We start from the raw sequence: 19,627 nt of genomic DNA, 5'->3' as shown, positions 1-19,627 counted from the left end.
TAGCCGGGAGGAAGGAGCTGCCCTGCCCGGTGGAGTTTTTCTTCATTCCTTGAAAGCCGCAGAGACCTGCTGTGCGGGATTCGGGGCTGGAGGCAGCGCCGGGGCAGCACCGAGGTGGAGCTGTGGTGATGGATGACATGACATCGTTCCCAAATGCCTCTGCCACGGGTGACAGTGCCCAAAGCATTGCAGCTGGCAGAGGAGGATGCTCAGAAACGGTACCCCACCCACCATCTAGCATCCGCTGGCAGCATCACGGCGAGCACCCAGCCTGGGGTTTAATCCATGGCCGAGATGGCACAAGTGACACTGGCCCAAGAGGTGGCATGTCCCTGCCTGGACATCTCCCAGGCCCCATGGGGACAGGCAGGCGCTGCCCTGCGTGCATTTACACCCTGAGGCAGCCCATCTCTGCCAAGCGCAGGGAAATGTTTCCGAGGCTTGCAGCTCGGCCAGGGCCAGGTTTGCAGCAGACAATGTGGCTGCTGCGCCCTGGACATGCTCAAAGAGGGACCCAGGTCCTGGTCTGGCTAAAATCGCCCAGGAGAGGTTTGTAAGGGAGAGGCGAGGTTTGAGACGGGGCACATACCCTTGATTTGGAGTGCAAGGCCACGGCGCAGTGAGAAGCTGCTCCTGCCCTTGAGCGTGCAGCCTTGAGCCTGGCAGCAATCCTCGCTCCTTCCGGCAGGGTCCCCCCGGCTGTCCCGGTATGCGAAGGGGATCACGCTGTCCCTGGGAGGGATGATGGTGCCTGCAAGCCCCAGGGCTGGCTGTTTGCCTCGGCAGCAGGGCTGGGGACGCAGCAGGAGGGATGCTGGCTTGGTCCCAGTACCACATTGCCCCAGCCTCTCGGGGCTCCGCTGGGGGACGGGGGTGGCAGGGCCAACCCTGGGCATCTCCGGCAGCACTGCTCAGGACCAGGGGGACTGCTTCCCCAGGGATGCTGGAGGGGGCATCACCCCTTCCCTCCTGCCACCCCCCGCCTTGGCCCTGCCTGCTCCAGCCCAGAGCCTCCAGCATCCCAGCCCAGCAGCAGGGGGACCCAGGCGCAGGGACAAGGGACGCCAGCAGCGTGTCAGATGATTTTATTGCCGCAGTGGCCACGGGCCAGACCCAGTTCCCAGAGAGGGTCTGGGTCCAGCCCCTTGACCCCTCTAATACTGTTGAGAAGACAAACCCCAAGCCTCTGTGCCCATGCATGGGCGCCGAGCATCCTCCACGCCAGCCCCCATGGAGCAGCTCCGGGGCATCGCTCCCATCCTGCTGCCTGCACCTCTGGGAGCGGGACACCAGCAGGGAAAAGTGAAGTGAGACCCGAGGGTGCAGAGGGGGCCAGTCCTGGAGCAGTAGTGGCTGCCACCGCGTCCTGACCTTGGGGCTGCCAGCGCTGGGGAGCAGCACGTGCCCCCTTGGCCACCTCAAACCTCCATGCCGGGTGCCCGCCCCAGGCCCAGCGCCTGCACCAGGTCATCGCTGAGCCCGCTCTTCAGCGTCCGTCTCACTGTGGGAAGAGGAGAGGGTGGCACTGGCTGCCACGGTCCCCAAGCGGTGGCCCTGGTATGCTGGGGAGGGCAGTGGTGGCATGGCCTGGTCTTGGGGTACCTCCTGCTGTGGCCTGGTGGGCTCAACGTGGGCAGTCCAGGGGTGGCCAGTGGGGTAGGAGCCAGGCATGGGGACAAGGGACAAGGGCACAGAGGTGGGACAAGGCATGGGGACAGTGCATGGGGGCAGAGCCACATGGGACAAGACATGGAGGACAGGGACAGAGATGGGACAGGGATGCAAAGATAGGAAAGCACGCGGGCAGGGACACAGGACAGAGTAGAGGGACAAGGACACAGAAGTGAGAAGAGTATGGGGACAGGGACACTGAGATGGGATGAGAGACACAGAGTGCGTCAGGGCATGGGGACAGGCCACACAGGTGGGACAGGGCACAAGGACAGGGACATGGGTGGGACAGAGACAGAGAGATGGGGCAAGGGGACAGGGACACAGAGATGGGAAAGAGCATCTGGGCAGGGACAGAGTACAGGGACAGGGGCAGAGCATGGGGACAGAGACGGGACAGGGCACGGGGACAGGGATGGGACTTACAGGACTTCCTATTGCCGCGGGACCTCCTGCGCTCCTTGTTGGCGCAGGGCCGGGGGTTGGCGTTGTGAGTCACCGATTTCACCAGCTGGTCCATGATTTCATCCGAAGCATCGTCTGGGGAGCTGGGAACATCCTCCTGGGCAGGAGAGCCCTGGGCCGGGCTGGCATGGCCTGTCCCTGCATGAGGAAAAAGGGCGATGCTGCCATCAGCCGTGCCCAGCCAGCCGGGCGTGCCTTGCGTGCCTCTGCCACCCCGCTCCTACCCCGGCTGGCCCGACTGCGGCGGGCGGGGGCATCTGTGGGGGAGGTCAGCAGGCTCTTCATGCTCTCATGACCCGCTTCCATCTGCTCCTCGGGGCCGCTGGACACCACGGCGGGCGGCAAAGCGGCCTCAGCGATGCCGGAGAACTTCTCGGTCTGCAGCGGGAGGAGAGGCGGTTGTCAAGGACCTGGGGGACATCACCTGGTGGTGGCGACTGTCTGAGCGTCCCCATACCTCGGTGATGAGCCGTCCCCGGGTCTTGTTGCGCTCGCGGTGGGCGGCCCGTTTCTTCTGCTGCTGCAGGACACGCTCCCGGCAGGTGCGGTACTCCAGGGCGAACTCCCGCAGCAGCTTGCAGATGGGCGTCACCTTCACGTCCCGCGCCGCGCTCACTGGGTACCCCAGGTACAGCAGAAAGGAGTGAAACCTGCGGGGACGTTGGTCACGGCGGGCCACCAATGGGACCGCAGGGCTCCCGCTGCATCCCCAGGGCCTTGAGCCACCAACCTGTTGAGGACGCGCCTGTGCACCACCTTCAAGACGACAATGCGCTGGGTGCTGTCCTTGAGGAAGTCTGTCAGCTTGCTCTTCAGCACCGGCTTGGTCTCGTGCTTGGCAATGACCTTCAGGTTGTCCCAGGAGGCCCTGCACCTCCGCTCCAGCTGCACCAGGCTGTTGGCCAGCTCATCAAAGTCAACCTGGAAGAGTTTGATGTCCGCCCTCAGCCACGCCGGTGGAGCTGGAGAGCTGTGAGACCTGCACCCTTGCCTTGACGAGCGTCATCTGCCTTGTCTCACCTTGGCAGAGCGGGTGATGGAGGCGATCTCCGAGTAGAGGTCGGTGGTTTCTGGGAACTTCTCTACCACCATCTGGCAGAGATGGTGGAGGAGGGACTGACGGTGCACTGTGTCCTTCACTTCTGAGACCTTCTCCAGGTAGCCCAGCTCAAAGCCTCTGCTCTGAAACCTCAATGCACTCAGTGGGGCCTCTCCATGCCTCCACCATCACGCGGACCCACTCTCCAACTCCATCCATCATGCAGATCCACTGGGTCCCCACCAGCACCCACCCCACCCAACCTCCTCAGGCACCATCCCAAGCTTCAAATAGTCCCCCTTGGGCACCCATGCACCATGGCTGGTCCTGTCCTTCCAGCACGCAAGACAGGCCATGTCCCTTTGCACCCTGCTCCTCACCTGGGAGCCATTCAAGAAGTTGCCCATGGCCAGCAGCGTGGCCAGGATGCACTTGAAGGTGTGATTTCTGGCCAGTTGCTCCATGCCCACTTTCAGATCAAAGAGCGGCTCTGCGATCTCCTGGGTGAGGAGACAGGCAGGTGAGACCCCTTGGCCACTCTCTCCAAGGGAGCTTCAGCATTTGTCCTTGCCTTTGAGGACAACCACCTCATGGTCAACCCAAGCCCATGTTTGCGTTGGGGACCTGCAGCCCATCCCCAGCCAGGATGGCACCTCCCATACTTGGACATGGCTGGTGGCCACCAGGAACATGCTTGGCTCAGTACTCAGCACTGCTGGGGCTGGCACCGGTGGGAGAGTGGAGGGGAGATGGGGTACGTGGCTCTGTACCTGCTCCAGGCTTTCATAGTCCAGCTTGAAGGCCCAGAGCTGGAGCCTGGCCGTGAGATCGCTGATGGAAGACAGGGCGAGCAGGAACTGCTCTGCAGAGCCCAAGGGCACATCAGGGTTGGCCAACCGGGCCTCCTGGATCTTCTGCTTCTCCTCTTCGGTCGGGACCATGGTCAGGATTTTCTAGAGCAGGCAGAGAGGAATGTGTCAGACTCCACACATGTCACCATGGGACGTGTCACCCCAGGGCTGGCAGCGCAGGCATTGTGGCATGGAAGCCTACTGGCCAGGGGAAACGACCTCCCCATGAGGGCCTCAGAGAGGCTGAGCTTCTCTCATGCTCACCTCAATCCCTTCCTTATTGACTGCAAACTCATCAAAGCTGAGCACGGCTGTCTTGATGATGTGTACGGGTGGCAGCACCGTGAGGCCAATGTTGATGGCGTTGCTCCTCTTGGGGTCCAGCACCACCACCACCTTCTTCCCATCGATGGCCTTCTGCAAAGAGGACAGGATAGATGGGGACAGCCAGGCAAAGGGCTCGCCTTCACAAAACCACCATGAACATGGGGAGGCGATCAGGGACGCAGCGGTGAGCCAAACCTGCGCGCTGCCCATCACTGTCCCCACCGAGCCTCTGGGTGGCAGGCAGCCATCCTCAGCATAGGGTAGGGGTGACAGTGCATGCCTAGGGTCCCCACAGGAGCCAACAGCCTTCCTCCCACCCCTCAAGTCCCCTTGGCTGATGGGTGCCAGCCCGCTGATACCTTTGAAGTTGGCACTTCCTTTGACCGTGACTCAAAGAGATGCTCCAGTTTGGCAACATTGACCTCAACATTCTGCAGGGACGCCCACACTGTCGCCTGGCCGAACCTGCCCTGCCCCACAGTGCCATCCAGCTGCTTCAGCTCCTTCCAGAAGAGCTTTACTGTCCTCTTCTTCTTGGCCTGGGAGGGGCCATCTGTTGCTGAGGGGCCTGGCAGTCCTGGGGGAGGTGGGCAGCCGGGGATCACAGGAGGTGGAGGTGGTGGGCAGCCAGGGACCATGGGAGGTGGAGGTGGAGGTGGTGGGCAGCCAGGGATGGGAGGAGGTGGAGGTGGAGGTGGTGGGCAGCCAGGGATGGGAGGAGGTGGCGGGGGAACCGTGAGAGCCCCAGCGCTCGTTGCTTCAATGCCGGGAGGAAGGAAGGAGCCATTGGTCATGGGCCCGGTGTCCAGGACGTCAAAGTCGTCTTCTTCCCCCAGATCAGTGAAGTCCAGGTCCTTGATCTTCAGCTGCACAGGGCTGGCCTCCAGGCGCTCCCATGTCAGCTCCACGTCTTTCTTGATGGGCATCATCCCGGTGTTCTCCAGTTTCTGTGTGTGGGTCTCAGCATCTACGCTGGACAAGGCACGTGCCAGCTTGGCATGGGCACTGGCCACTGGCCCATCCGGAGCCCTGCTGCGGAGCCAGGCGCCCTCTTGCTCCCGGCTGCCACTTCCCTCAGTGTCCATCTCCACCTCACCCTGGACCGTGTGGGACGATGGGATCTCCGGGAAAACCTTCTCCCTCGCCGGCTCTGAGGAGCCCTTGGCATAGAGCATATCCAGCATAAACTTGGTGTCGGAGGAGATGGTGCTGCAGGAGTCAGTGGTGTCCGGCCGAGCCAGGCGAGACCCTGCGGGGAGAGGGGGAGAGGCTGGGACAGTCCCCTTGGAGGGGGCAGGTGCTGCTGGGCTCCACGTAGAGTTGAGGTCCTGCTCCCCAGTGGGGACCTTGGATGTTGGCATTGGGAGTGGGATGGGGAGGTACCACCCAGCTCCTCCATGGCTCTGGGTATCACAGGCATGGGCTGGGGTGCAAAGGGGCCACTAACACCCACCCCATGGACCCCAATGAGCCCAGAGCCAGGAACACACACCCCGGGAGCACCTACTTATGCCAGGTGGCTCCATCCTGGGCTCAGAGGTGCCGCTGTCCCTGTCCCACGGGAGAGCTGTGGGATGCTCCAGCGCAGCATCGCCGAAGACATCGAGCCGTCCCTTGGCCATGGAAGAGATCTTCTCCTTCTGGGCTGCAGCCAGGTTCTCCAAGAAGCGAGCTCTGTGAGACAGGGGTGGACATTGGCTGGGAGCAAGGCAGGGATGGGGACGATGGGCAAACCACGCCATGCCACACTGCACCGCCACACCGCACAGAAACCCCCTGCACTGGCCACACCACATCGGGGACCTGGAGGACTCAACCTCCTCCAAGCCCTGCAGAGAGACAGGTGATGCCACCACGGCTTGGGGACAGGGATGCCACAGCCCCACGGGAGCCGAAGGCTCGTGCCGTCAAGGTGCCACTGTCACCTGTTGGTCCCAATGGACCTGGTGGTCCTGCGACCCTCGTCCAAAAGCTGCAAAAGCCAGGAGGGCGCCCGGGCAGAGACTCGTGGGGACCCTCCTGTTCCTCATGCCCTGCATGGCCGGAGCCCAGATGCCTCCAGCCGGGCGTCGGCCTGAGGAAGCGCATGCCTGGAGACACACGCATGCCTCTACTTACTCAAACTTCCTCAAAATAGGCTTGTCCCCACGCAAGGGGGGAGCATCCTCCCGCCTGAGGGAAAACAGGGGTTAGCCCCCCACTGCCGGCAGCCCCCCAGGGCTAACACACCCGCCTGGCAGCCCTCCAGTGTGGGACCCTCGCCCCACCGTCACCCCATGGCCTTGGGGTTCGCGGGGAGCCGTGAGAGCCCCAGCGAGTCCCCACCAGCCCAGGCACCGCTGGGTGCTGGCCAGAGGCAGCACCGGCCCCCCACCAGAGCCACCCAGTTTGCCACCAGGATGGTGATGCCAGCCCCCGGCCAGCCCGGGGCTGTGCCACTCCCCCGTCAGGTCAGGGACATCTCACCCCAGCACGGGGGGGATCAGAGGGTTCCATCGTCCCCGGGCGATGCTGGCGATGCGGGGAGCGGGCTGGGATCCCGCCGGCAGGGCTTGGAGGGGAGAGGCGAGGGAGGGGGACAGCGAGGTGGGTGCAGGGGGCAGCGAGCGGGGCAGGGCAGCGCCCGCCCCCGCCGGAGCATCACGCTGGGAGGGAGCACACGCGTGCAGAGCCCGGGCACTTACCAGACAGGGGCGGTTTGACGCAGCCTGCAAAAGGAAAGATAGAAAAGAGTGGGCAGAGGAGAGGGCAAGCGTGGGCAGAGAGGAGAAGCGAGGAGGAGCTGGAGCAGAGCTGTGGGTGCTCGAAGGATGCCCTGGAGCCCCCGGGTGGACCCTCTTCGGTGCCCGCTTCCCCGTGACGCTTATCTCCAGCCCTGGTGCCTGTCCAGACCCTGTTTACCCCCAGGGTAGACGCATCCCACGCTCCTGGGACCCTCGCCTCTGCCACCCCTGGGGGGGATCTCCTGTGCACCCAGCCCCTCCTGGCTCCTTACTTGTAGACGCTGCGCTCGCCCAGGCCCAGGGGCTGCTCCTTCTCGGCCGGGGGGGAGGCCAGGGCCAGCCGGACGCTGGATGCGCTGTTGTAGACGCTGCTGGGACAGGGTCTGGAAGAAGAGGTGACAGGGACTGAGAGCAGGTCCTGCAGGGCTGCCCTCCACCCCGGGCACCGGGAAGAGACCCGAGCGCTGCTCATGCTGCATCTCAGCATCTTCGCCATCCCGGGAGCATCCCCACCACGGGCCACCTCCGGCCGCACTTACTCTTCTGGGCTGCTCGGCGCGGGGACAGATGGGGTGTCCTCGGTGGGCGACTCCTTCGGGGTGCCAGGGGAGCCCAGCGACGGCTGGGCATCGGGGCTGGGCTCCGCGCAGCCACCCTGGGATCGCCACCCACGTCGGCCCTCGTCCGTCCTCCTCCGCTCCTTGCGTCCCCCCGAGGGCGGCTCTTCCACGTCATCCTCCAGCTTGAGAGCGCTCTGAGGAGGGGATGGAGGGGATGGCACCGGGCACGGCACCCCTGCCCACCCCATGCACCCACCCTCCCCGCTGCCACGGGAAATGCCCGGATCCCATGGGAGCCTCCCTCACTTCGTAGAGCGTAAACTGCTGCTTCAAGTCCAGGTCGGTGCCTTTGCTGCCCAGGTACTGCTGCACCACCCGCTCCATGCCCTGCTGCTCCAGGCAGTCCGTCACGTCGTAGAAGGTGTCCTGGTCCGGGAGGGCTGCCAGCGTCTGAACAGGACCAGAGGGACGCTGCTGGGACCGGGGCGACCCACGCCGAGCCCCACCAGCGTGGCATCGCGGGGCTGCCCTTGCCACCCCCCGCACCCCCGCCAGACCTTGTTGATCAGCGTCATGGCGTACACCAGCAGCTCCGTGTCAGCCCCGTTGCGTTGCTCCAGGATGGCCATCAGGTTGGACCATGGGCAGGCGCCTGGGAAAAGCGACACGCGAAGGTGACACGCGGGCCATGGGAGGGGACACCGTCCCACAGCGGGGACCTCGCAAGAGGCTGGGGCTGCACCCACCTCTCGCCTGGTCCACGGCGTTGACGGCACGGATGAGGAGCAGGGCATTGGGCTCCGTGTACTCCACGAACACCAGCAGCAGCTTCAGTGCCATCTTCACCACCAGGCGAAACTGGGAGAAGGGACAGTGGCTGGGAGGGTGGCAGGGGGCTGCCAGCGTGATGCCAGGGCACTGCGTGGTGGCTGTGCCCACGCCCCAGGGCTGGGGACTTTGCTGGCAGCCTCGGGGGCAGGTCATGGTGCCACGGGGACAGGAGCCAGCCTACAGCTGCAATGCTGATGGCCAAGGGGCACCAGGAAGGAACCCAGTGCTGGATCCTCTCATTCAAGCTCCGTGCCCAGGAGCATGCTCACGCCAGGATAGGGAGCTCTGGGGACCTTGGGTGATTTCCAGATGGGTGGGTGCAGGACCCAATGCACCCAAAGGTACCAGGGCGCCGAGCCCGAAGGCAGAGGGTGGGGTAAATGCCCCGAGGGACAGTGCAAGGGGACAGCCCCAGGCAGGGGTGGGCACAGGCAGCCCCCCCAAGGGCAGCGGGTGCTTACCGGGCTTCCCGACAGCGTGTACAGCCACTGGACGGTCTCGTTGTGGTTGATGACACCCTGCATCCCGTCCACGAAGAGCATGATCTGGCTCAAGGCTGCAAGGCAGAGAGCGGGCAGGGTGATGGCGTGGGGAGCGGGGCAGGGCTTTCCCAGCCCCACGCGGCATAGCCGTGCCACGGGCGAGGGGTGGCAGCTGCCAGCCTTCCTCCCTGGGGACGAGAGATGCCCTGTAGCCAAACACCAACCCCGCAGGATGTAATTCTGGTAGTTCTGGTCGGCCTCTGCCCCCACTTTGATCAGGCACGTCAGCCCCTCCAGGTTCACGAATTCAGGCACCAGGTCCTTGTCCTCCTGCAGGGCGAAGGCCAGGTGTTACCGCAGCGTGGGGGCGGGCATCCAGCCCCCCCTGAGCCCCCCACCGCGCCGGCATCACCCTACCTGAAAGAGCTGCTTGAGGGAGAAGAGGGATCGCCGCAGCTCCGGCCCCTGTGAGTTGTACAGCTTCTCTGGAAGGAAAGGAGAGAGGTGGCGCGATGGCCTGACCCGCAGGGGCTCGCTGCTCACCCGGGGCTCCAAAACGCTCCCGGCTGCTTGGGAAAGCCCCGCATCCCGGCTCGAGCCCTGTGCCGTCACCGTGCGGCCGCCGGACACGCAGGGTGGAAGCAGCTGCAGCCCCACAACTACTTATTTCAGCCCTGCCACCTTCCTATTTCCTTTATTTGCCCCCTTTTTTTTTTTTTTGTAGATTTTTTCTGCCCAGCAATGACATAAATATCCCCTCTGGTTTCCTGTGCAGAACCGAAACGGGAACACAGGCAGGAGGCTGAGCTACTTTTAGCCGTCCCTCCCCGGGCAAAGCCCTGGCATGGTTCCGGAGCCCCCAGCAGCCCCGCGGTTTGGGAAGAGCTGCAGGATGCAGACAGGAAGGATGGCAGCGTGGTGACATCGTCTGCTTGGGGACAAAAGGACAGTCACCAGGCTGGAGGCTGGATGGAGACGACATGCTCATGGGGATGGTGCCTGTGGGCAATGGGAAGGCGGAAAGCCCCGCTTAAACTAGCGGAGACCAAAGGCATTGGGAACCAGCACTTCCCGCATCCAAAAACTCAGTTATCCAAGCATCCCGAGTTATTTGGGTCAGCTTTAAAGCTGTAACAAGCCAAAATCGAGCTGTCCAAGGAGCCCTCCAGACGTGCCGATGAGGGCTCGGTAAAACACGAGGTTCCAGCAGCCTCCTCCGCTCGCTTATCGGCTTGTCAGGGCAGCCGAGAGGGAAAGCAGAGCAGCCCGGGGCTCCGCCGGAGCCTGGGAATCGCCGGCAAAGAGCACGACCCCGACCCCGGCCTTCCCGCTCCGTGCCGTGCCCCTTCCCGCACCGCTCGGCATCGCTGTGCTCAGCGCTCATTTGCCCCCCTGCTAAAGAGGGTGGGGGGGTGGGGGGGGGGGGAAAGGCTTGAGAGTCCCAAATATTTTGCAGGACCTCCGAGCGGGCTGTCCAAAGCTGCGGCAGCGCTCTCTGCTGCGTGAGAGCTCTTTGTTTGTATCCTGCAAAGCTATATTTAGGCCTGGCCCGGATGACCCAGAATATCTGCAGCGGGCTCCCAGCCGAAGAGCCAAAAGTCCCGATCTCTGAGGATGGAAGGGATTAACCCAGCGGGTCCCCATCAGCATCACGGGGACCACGTCCCCTGAGGGGGGTTATGGGGTGGGAGCAGCCCCAGGCTGTATCGCTCCCTCTCTGCATCACCAAAAGCGCGGCCAAAACTCACTGCGGAGACCAAACCCCCTTCGTCTTGAGGCGGGGGGAGGAGGGGGCCGAGGCACTGGACCCGCACCAGCCCGCAGGAGGGAGCAGCCCCGACTCACCGATGATGGCGTGGACTCGGACGGAGAGCTGCGTGCGCAGGATGAGGGTCGGCCGTCTCCCCTTCCTAGGGTGGGGAGAAACAACCCGTGAGCACCTGCTGCAGGACCACCACTGCCCCCAGCCCCTTGCCCGTGGTCCTCGGCACTCACATGCACGTGGGGTCCCGCTGTCCCATCCCCGGAGGGCTCTGGCACCCCAACATGCCTCACCTGACCTCCTCGTAGAAACCGTCCAGATCATCCTTCTGCTCCAGGAGGGACAAGTCGAGGTCCAGGTAGTGTCCGGAGGGCGAGACCTGCAGCGTGCAGTCCTCCAGCTGGGGATGCAGACAGCCCGGCTGAGCCCCGGTACCCACCACATCCCTCCCGGCTCCCGGAGGATGCAGCATCCCCGGGTCACCCTCCCGTTCGCACCGAACCCACCAGGCAGCCACATTCCGGGCGGCAGGTGTCACTCCGTCCCCAAGCACTGTCCCCACATGGAGAAGCCCCGGCACCCTCCGCCCCAGCCCGGTGGCACACTGGGGAGAAACATGGAGCCGCAGGCTGGGAAAAGGCAGAGCAAGAGCGTCCCCGCCGCCGCCGGGCTCCTTGGCAATCCTTGGCAAGACGCTGAACTGCTCCCTGAGGCTCCACTTAGTCAGCCGGGGTGCAACCAGGGCAGGATCCGTCTCCTCCCAGGGCTGGTGCCTTCGCCTGGGCAGATGAATCACCTCTGCCTGCGGGGACCGAGTCTGCGGGACCTGCCAAGGCACCTGGCCCGGCCAGGGATGCCCCAAACCGGGGCAAATCCCACAGGGATGTCCCCCGGCTGACGCAGCCCCTGGCTCAGCCCCCAGCCATGGGGCATTTTGCAGTGGGACGGGGGCGGGGTGGGGGGAAACACAGCCTGAGGCCAGGCTGGGGTGAGGGCATCTCCCCCAGGCGTCCACGCACAGCACCCATGGCGCACCCCAGCCCCCGCAGGGTGCTCCAGGCACGGCACTCACAAAACCCCGGCGCGAGCCACCTGGGAGCCAGCAGCAGCCAGGCAGGGCTCCTGGGCGAGCTCCCCATGGGACAGGACAGAGGGAGGGCAGTGCCAGCACCCCTGCCACCCCAGGAAATGTGGTCCTCTTCCTAAAGCGTTTGCAGCAACCCCCCCCACCTCTCCCAGCTCACCCCCACTACTGGGTTTTATATAAAACCCTGCCTGGCGACCCACAGCAACGCTGGGCGCAGCTCCTGCATCTCACTGGGGTTGCTTTCCACGAAAGCCCCGTCTCCTCCAGTCACAAGCTCATGCAAGAGCTCGCACGTATGACTTCACCGCCGCTGTGACGTTAAAACCAGAGGGCAAAGGAAAATATGCCACGTGCATTAAAATAATTAATGACCCTGACTAAGCCTTGGGATAACAGGCAATTTGGCAGGGCACTGCCGTCGGGCTGGACACAGTTGTTGTGTTGTTAAGTGTCCTGCTCCACCTCCGGCGGTTGCTGGCCACGCCAGCCGGCCATGGCAACGTCACCAAACACAGGCTGCTGGCACCGGGCAAGCGCTCCTGGCTGCCAGCTCTGCCTCGGCTGGGGAAAGCTTCAATTCCTGCAGGGGGAAAGGGCTCTCCTTGGCATCCCTGCATTCCCTCAGGTGTCTCTGCCTCCTCCTGGGCATGGGAGACCCCTCCTGCATGCCCTCAGGCATCCCGGCATCCTTCTGAGCATCCCCTCAGGCATCCCTGCATCCTCCTGGGCACGGGAGACCCCTCCTGCATGCCCTCAGGCATCCCTGCATCCCCTCAGGTGTCTCTGCCTCCTCCTGGGCATGGGAGACCCCTCCTGCATGCCCTCAGGCATCCCTGCATCCTTCTGAGCATCCCCTCAGGCATCCCTGCATCCTCCTGGGCATGGGAGACCCCTCCTGCATGCCCTCAGGCATCCCTGCATCCTTCTGAGCACAGGAGACCCCTCCTGCATGCCCTCAGGCATCCCTGCATCCTTCTGAACATCCCCTCCTGCATCCCTGCAACCTCCTGGGCATGGGACACCCCTCCTGCATCCCCTCAGCCATCCCCCCGGGAACTGAAACACAGCGAAGAGCAACTCACAGCTCCAGCGCAAAAGCTTTGTCTTCTCTGCGCTGCCAGAACCCTGGCAAACCGGAGTTAAACGTTCCCAACTCCTACCAGGGCCGGTGATGCGTCCCAGCTGGTGGGGGAGGCCAAGCTCCCGGGACTCCGGGACTCGACCCCGTACTTTTCCCATGCGAGCTTGGCAGCGCTCCCCATGAGGGATGCTCCGAGCGCCTGGCCCCGCGTTGGGCTGTGACCCCCCCTTGGCAAACACCAGCCCCCGGGGATGGAGACGGGCTGTCCCAGGCTCAGGCCACCCTGCCAAAATTCCCAGGGCGGCACTTCCGCGCCAGGGAGCACCGACTGCCCCGGGGTCAGGGTTACTCCCGCGCCCTCGGATGAAGTTTGGAACTGTGCAGGATCCGAGCAGGGACCTTGGGGCCATGCTGCTGGGGATGGCACGTTGGGGCCACAGGGTACTGACAGCTCCCGGTGCGGGGTGGATGAGATCCATCTGTCTCCTGCCTGCAAAACTGTTTCAAAATGAGCTGGGTTTTGAAGGCCATGGGGACTTGCAGGCAAAGCGGAGCTGTGGGAGGAGGAGAATGTCCCATGCTCACACCTCCAGCCCACGGCTTCTGGGAGCCCCAGCCACCCCGCAGTGGCACTGATGTCCTCCACCTGCCCCGCTGTCTCTAACCGAGAGATGGGGAAGGTGGAAACGCACAAATGTCCCTGAGGAGAAGGACTTGGGGGTGTTGGTGGATGAGAAGCTCAACATTAACACAACGTGCGCTGGCAGCCGGGAAACCCCCCGCAGCCTGAGCTGCATCCCCAGCAGCGTGGGCAGTAGGGCGAGGGGGGGGATTCTGTCCCTCTGCTCCGCTCTGTGAGACCCCCCTGCAGTGCTGCCTCCAGCACTGGGGCACCAACAGCAGAAGGACACGGAGCTGTTGGAGCGGGGCCAGAGGAGGCCCCGGAGATGCTGGGAGGGCTGGAGCCCCTCTGCTGGGAGGACAGGCTGAGAGAGCTGGGGGGGTTCAGCCTGGAGAAGAGAAGGCTCCGGGGAGACCTTCCAGCCCCTGCCAGGCCCTAAAGGGGCTCCAGGAAAGCTGGGGAGGGACTCTGGAGCAGGGAGGGGAGCCATGGAATGAAGGGTAATGGGTTTAAACTGAAAGAGGGGAGATTTAGCTGAGATTTGGGGAAGAAATTGTTTGCTGTGAGGGTGGTGAGCCCCTGGCCCAGGTTGCCCAGAGAAGCTGTGGCTGCCCCATCCCTGGAGGGGTTCAAGGCCAGGCTGGACGGGGCTTGGAGCAACGTGGTGTGGTGGGAGGTGTCCCCGCCCAGGGCAGGGGGGTTGGAACTAGATGATCTTTAAGGTCCCTTCCAACCCAAACCATTCTATGATTCTATGATCCTACCAACACCCAGCAGCTGTGGCTGGCTTTGAAGCTCAACAAGGACACGCGTGCCAGCAAGCGAGTCCCCAGGGAAAACCATCTCCTCCCAGAGCGAGACTGTCCGTCCCCTCCCAAACCATGGGGATGTGACGGAGACATCTCCACCTCTGAGACGGAGTCATCCTCCAGCCACAGCTGCACTCACGCCACCCACCACGCCATCACATCTTCCTGCTCACCCCTATCACGGCATCCCCACGCCGGAGGATGCTCCAAGGCCACGCAGTGAATATCCTCTTTATCTGCCAGCAGAGGAAACACTTTCCCCCCCTCCCTAACCCTTACTTTTTGTGGTAACCACAATTTCCCAACATCACAGCCGTTCTTCTGGGAAGGCTATGGAGTAATTACAGAAAAAAAAATTATATTTTTTGCTCCAGCTGAGGCAGAGCTCAAGGCAGCAGTTAAAGACAAGGCACCAGCGGGTCAAAAGCACCCGGCATCACAAACCTCTGCTCACCCTCCCAAAATACACGGGGATGGATGGTTTATAGAGCGACGCCGCTGGCAACCAAAGGTGGTCACCGCGATTCGGTTTCAGGGCTCAGAGGGGTGTTTATTGCCAGGGCACTTGGCCGCTGCCCCTGGCCCGCTCCTGCCTGACGGATGGCAGCAAGTGGGTGGGAGCGCTGCCATTGCCTTACCACGGGATGGGGCGGTGGACAAAAAATAACCCCCAGGCCGGGAGGGATCTCTGAAGGTCGTCTTGAGATGGCCCAGAACTGCACACTCGCTCACGCGCGTCCCTCTCCAAGCTCCTCCAGCCAGGCCTGTTGCTCGTTAACAGATCCCTCGTTTCTCCTCGACAGCGGGAGGACCCCAGTCCCGGCAAGCAGATGGTGTCCCGCTAGAGCCATGGCACGAAGGCCTGGCCACAGCTCCCGTCCCAGGACCCACGTAAGGACCATGCTGGGAGCTCGGAATGCCGGAGGCTGCTGAGCACCGGCGCTCGGCTCTAAGCATCTGGCAAGAAGCTGACGGCAGTTTCAAAGTGGTTAAGCTGGGGGGACGGCAGCGCTGCCGATGACCCTGTCTCACCGCTTTTCTGCCTGCCGAAGGTTAAGAGGGGCAAAAACCCTCAGCAAAGCCCACCTTGAGGCGGTTAGGAAAGAAGAGGACAAGCAGGGATGGCGGGATGGGGCTTGTGCACTTCATGTGTGCGCCAAGGTCGCCCCAGCAGCTCCTCTCTCAAGCCTGGGAGCTCTCAGCCAGCTCCTGGCTTCCAGGAGGGCGAGCTGTTTGCTCTTCCCAGGTTTCCAGGGTAGGAAGGGGAAAGCAAAACTCCAGCCTGCTGGATTTTGCAATTGTTTGGAAAAATCCCTAGATTCAGAGGTGAGATAGTGCTGGGGGCAAGGGAGTGCAGTGGCCTTTGGGGACTGAAGGGACAGCCAAAAAGAATCTGCCCTGCCAAAACCTGCCTGCGGAGGTTCAGAACCCCCCCACACCCAGTGCGAGCATCACCCAAGGGTACTAGAAAAATGCTGGAAAGCAGGAGAAGATAGTATCGGCCCAGAGCTGAACAATGCGGCAGCGGCAAACAAAGCCGGAAGGTATTTTTCGAGCACAAACAGACTTTCCGGAGAGCATGAAAAAGTCATCAGCGGTGAGCCGTGCTCGGGGAGAGGAAGCACCGAGGGTGTCACAGGGCAGGACAGGCTGTTCGAGGCAGCGACGCCGGCACGGGAAACCTCCTGCTCATCATCTCTAGGCTGCTCCCAGCCTTGCTGTGCCCAGGGAGGGCAAGACCTGGCTGGGCCCCCCCCGGGGCAGCTCATCCCCTGGGTGCCTGTGGTCTGGTTCTCCTCCCACCAGGTGGGGAACCCCAGCCTCAGCTCCCTCCCAGCCATCGCATCCTTCTCCCGGTGCTTTGCAGCTCCGGGCATGCTGCCCAGCGCACGTCACCTTGGGACAAGCCTGGCACCGGGCATCCCCAGCTGAATTTTTTTACAGCCAGTTCCTTGGGAAAAATCCGACTGTTCATTTACTAATTTTAGGGAGGCGAGTAATGGAGCTGAGCGGGCGCTACCTGGCACAAAGGGCACCAAGAGAGGTTTCGGCTTGTCGTGCCAGGGTAATGACGTCTGCGTGGCTACAGGCTGCCGGCTCCGAATTTGGACTGAACCGGGTGGCTCGGGAAACCGACCTCGCTCCGCAGGGCGTAAATCCCGTGGCAGTAGGCTCCTGATGGAGACATTGGCTCGCGCAAATCCCAGCCAGCATTCCAGCTTGTCAGGTTGGGATGAAGCTCCGTGTAACGAAGGCAGTATGGTTTATAACTTATACAAACCAGGGATCTGGCTTATTAACCCAGAGCAGGGTCCCAGCTGCCTGTCCGGGATTTTGCCATGGCGTGATGCAGGGAAATTACAGAAAAAAATCATTCGGAGCTTGGCTTAGGCAGGGAACCGAGCCCAAACCCTCCGGATTAACACAGCTCTGCCGGGCATGGGACCTTCTTGCAATGCTCCTGCCCTTGGGAACGTCACGTCCAGCTCCTCGTGCCACCATGGCAGCACCCCGGGTTGGCGATCCTGTTACAGCCAGCTCCTGCCCGGGAAGGAGAGCACACGCCTGAAATTTGAGTTTGCTCCATTCGTCATGTCTCGGGGGCTGTTTGTTCCCAAACAAACTCCCTTTAGTCACCGCCTAAAAATCCCGTGACGGCGACAACATGAGACGCAGCCGCTTTGCTCCAAGAAAAATGAAAAGGGGGATAAAAGGGAGGTTTTTTTGGAGCAAGGCAAAGGTCTCACGGCGATCCCCTCTCCCCTGGCAGGCCAGCAAGCTCGGTGCCAGGCACACGGAGATGATTTCCCCTTCCTGCCGCCTTCGGTTCTCCCATCTGGCTCCTGGCAGGGTACGCTCCCCCTGTCTGCCTGGGTCCCTGCCTCCCTGCAAGACAGAGATGCTCAGCCGTTGCCAAAGCTCTGCTGGGTCCTGCATTTGTAAGGAGGAAAAAGCCCGTCCCCACGCTGTAAAGGATGCTCTGCGAGCTTCATGCCAACACAAGATACCCAGGAGGGAAGGAGCCCATTTCCTCCACTTCCCAGCCTGGATCAGGCCCGAGGGCACGCAAGCAAGACCCAGCACCTCGCTTCAGCTCCGGCCTCCTGCCTTCCTCCCGGCCGGAGGAAATTGCTCAGCATGAATTTCCGCGCCGCTCTCCGGTGGCAAAGTTACCGCCGAGACAGAGGGGCGAGGGGCTGGTGGCGCCGCTGTCACCTCCCCAAGGCCCACGCGCCTCAGCGAGCGGGGACACCGGCCAGGTCCCCGGTTAGGGAGCCGGTGTGCTCCCGTCAAGGCTCAGCTCCGCTCCCGGTAGCCGGCGCGGAAGGGGGATGCTGCCCAGGATCAGCCCCGACGACACGGGGATGGGCGCCTGCCCTCACTCTGCTTCCCTCTGCCCGGGTTCCTGCCTGCTGTGAGCAAGCACATCCTCTTCCTCCCCGCCGACTCATCCGGGGCCGGCCGAGCACTGGCATCTCCCGCGGGGGCTCACGGATTCCGCCGTGACTCACACCGGGAGCGCTGCCCGGGATCCGCCGGCGTGGGGGGGTGGGGGTCGGGGCACACATCCCGACCCCCGTCCCTCACCTCCCCGCTCCTTCCAGCCGACAATCCCCCCTCTTCCTCGCCCGCCCCCGGCTCCCCCTCACCGGCAGCGGGGCCCCGAGCAGGCGGTGCAGGGCGGGCAGCTGCGCCCCCAGGGCCAGCGCCTCCTCCACGGCGTAAACCGGGGCTCGCCGGGGCTCCGGGAAGCTGCCGCAGCCGAAGGGATCCGCGTCCTCCAGGTACTGCACCCGGCAGGGCACGGCCGCCTCCGCCATGGCCGCGCCGCCGCTCGGCTCCGCTCCCCTCCAGCGCCGCCGGGGGCGGGGGCGGCCGCGACACGCCCCTCCCGGCCACGCCCCCCTGACCACGCCCTACCACGCTCCTCTCCCGTAACGACCGCTCGGTGCTCGGCGCGCCCTCCCGCGGGCGGCCCGGCGGAGGACGGCGGCTCCGGGGGGATGCTCCGGGGGGATGCTCGGCGGGATGCTCCGAGGGTTGCAGTGGGGGGATGCTCCGGGGGAATACTCTGGGGGGATGCTCGGGTGCTTGCTCCGGGGGGATGCTCCGAGGGTTGCAGTGGGGGGGGTGCTGCGGTGGGATGCTCTGGGGGGATGCTCCAGGGGGGTGCTGCGGTGGGATGCTCCGGGGGGATGCTCCAGGGGGATGCTCCGGGGGGATGCTCGGGGAGATGCTCCGAGGGTTGCTGTGGGGGGATGTTCCGGGGGAAAGCTGCGGTGGGATGCTCAGGGGGGATGCTCCGGGGGGGTGCTCCAGGGGGATGCTCCGAGGGTTGCAGTTGGGGGATGCTCTGGTGGGATACTCTGGGGGGATGCTCCGGGGGGATGCTTCAAGGGTTGCAGTGGGGGGATGCTGCAGTGGGATGCTCTGGGGGGATGCTCCAGGGGGATGCTCAGCGGGATGCTCCAAGGGTTGCTCCGGGGCGATGCTCCGAGGGTTGCAGTGGGGGGGGTGCTGCGGTGGGATGCTCTGGGGGGATGCTCCAGGGGGGTGCTGCGGTGGGATGCTCCGGGGGGATGCTCGGGGAGATGCTCCGAGGGTTGCTGTGGGGGGATGCTCCGGGGGAAAGCTGCGGTGGGATGCTCAGGGGGGATGCTCCGGGGGGGTGCTCCAGGGGGATGCTCCGAGGGTTGCAGTTGGGGGATGCTCTGGTGGGATACTCTGGGGGGATGCTCCGGGGGGATGCTTCAAGGGTTGCAGTGGGGGGATGCTGCAGTGGGATGCTCTGGGGGGATGCTCCAGGGGGATGCTCAGCGGGATGCTCCGAGGGTTGCTCCGGGGCGATGCTCCGAGGGTTGCAGTGGGGGGATGCTCCGAGGGGATGCTACGGAGGGATGCTCGAGGGGTTGCTCCAGTGGGATGCTCTGGCATCAGGGATGCTGCAGCAGGATGCTCCAGGTGGATGCTTGTCCTGGTTTGAACAACACAGCACTCATTTCTCTCCTAACGCCTGGGAAAACTGCACTTTTAGAAGATGCCAGTGTCTGCATTTGTGAAAATATTTACTTTATCGCCAGCTCTAGAGTGCGGGTTTCAAGGTCTCGCTGTTTTTGAGCCTTGCCAGGCGCAGGGATGAGGAAGAGCGAGACCTGGGCACTTGACTCAAGCTGCCACCAGGATTATTTCATACCATGAATGGCACATTCCATAGAAATCATTGGCTGTCCCTGCGGGGAGTGCATGGCTTCCTGCTGATGGAATGGGCTGAGGATAATCCTTGTATGTTTTATCCTGGTATCGGGATCAATATTGG

General features: G+C 63.4%; 1 protein-coding gene across 3 annotated transcripts; it reads right to left on the bottom strand.

Annotated features, from left to right (window-relative positions):
- Nucleotides 1-1,070: 1,070 nt before the first annotated feature.
- Nucleotides 1,071-18,175, bottom strand: FHOD1 (formin homology 2 domain containing 1). Of its 3 annotated transcripts, XM_054200015.1 has the most exons (25): nt 17,961-18,075; nt 11,218-11,315; nt 11,005-11,111; nt 10,795-10,859; nt 9,367-9,434; nt 9,174-9,279; nt 8,929-9,023; nt 8,383-8,494; nt 8,194-8,288; nt 7,943-8,086; nt 7,616-7,830; nt 7,349-7,459; nt 7,038-7,061; nt 6,472-6,525; nt 5,861-6,027; nt 4,713-5,602; nt 4,291-4,443; nt 3,946-4,128; nt 3,556-3,675; nt 3,157-3,318; nt 2,867-3,057; nt 2,594-2,786; nt 2,361-2,514; nt 2,098-2,274; nt 1,071-1,501 (listed from the first exon to the last, which is right to left on the bottom strand). In XM_054200015.1, the coding sequence occupies exons 7-25, from the start codon at nt 9,007-9,009 to the stop codon at nt 1,419-1,421; spliced, it is 3,309 nt and encodes a 1,102-aa protein (XP_054055990.1). In that variant the 5' UTR covers nt 9,010-9,023; nt 9,174-9,279; nt 9,367-9,434; nt 10,795-10,859; nt 11,005-11,111; nt 11,218-11,315; nt 17,961-18,075; the 3' UTR covers nt 1,071-1,418. The 3 variants fall into 3 exon arrangements, with proteins under 3 accessions (XP_054055990.1, XP_054055988.1, XP_054055989.1); XM_054200013.1 differs by lacking the exon at nt 11,218-11,315 and having other exon boundaries at nt 17,961-18,175; XM_054200014.1 differs by lacking the exons at nt 6,472-6,525; nt 7,038-7,061; nt 11,218-11,315 and having other exon boundaries at nt 17,961-18,175.
- Between the last annotated feature and the right edge of the window lie 1,452 nt (nt 18,176-19,627).

Source organism: Rissa tridactyla, chromosome 4 (genome assembly GCF_028500815.1).
Source record: "Rissa tridactyla isolate bRisTri1 chromosome 4, bRisTri1.patW.cur.20221130, whole genome shotgun sequence".
Classification (NCBI taxonomy): domain Eukaryota; kingdom Metazoa; phylum Chordata; class Aves; order Charadriiformes; family Laridae; genus Rissa; species Rissa tridactyla.
Note: the sequence above shows the minus strand (reverse complement) of the source record. Positions and strands in the feature narration are given on the sequence as shown.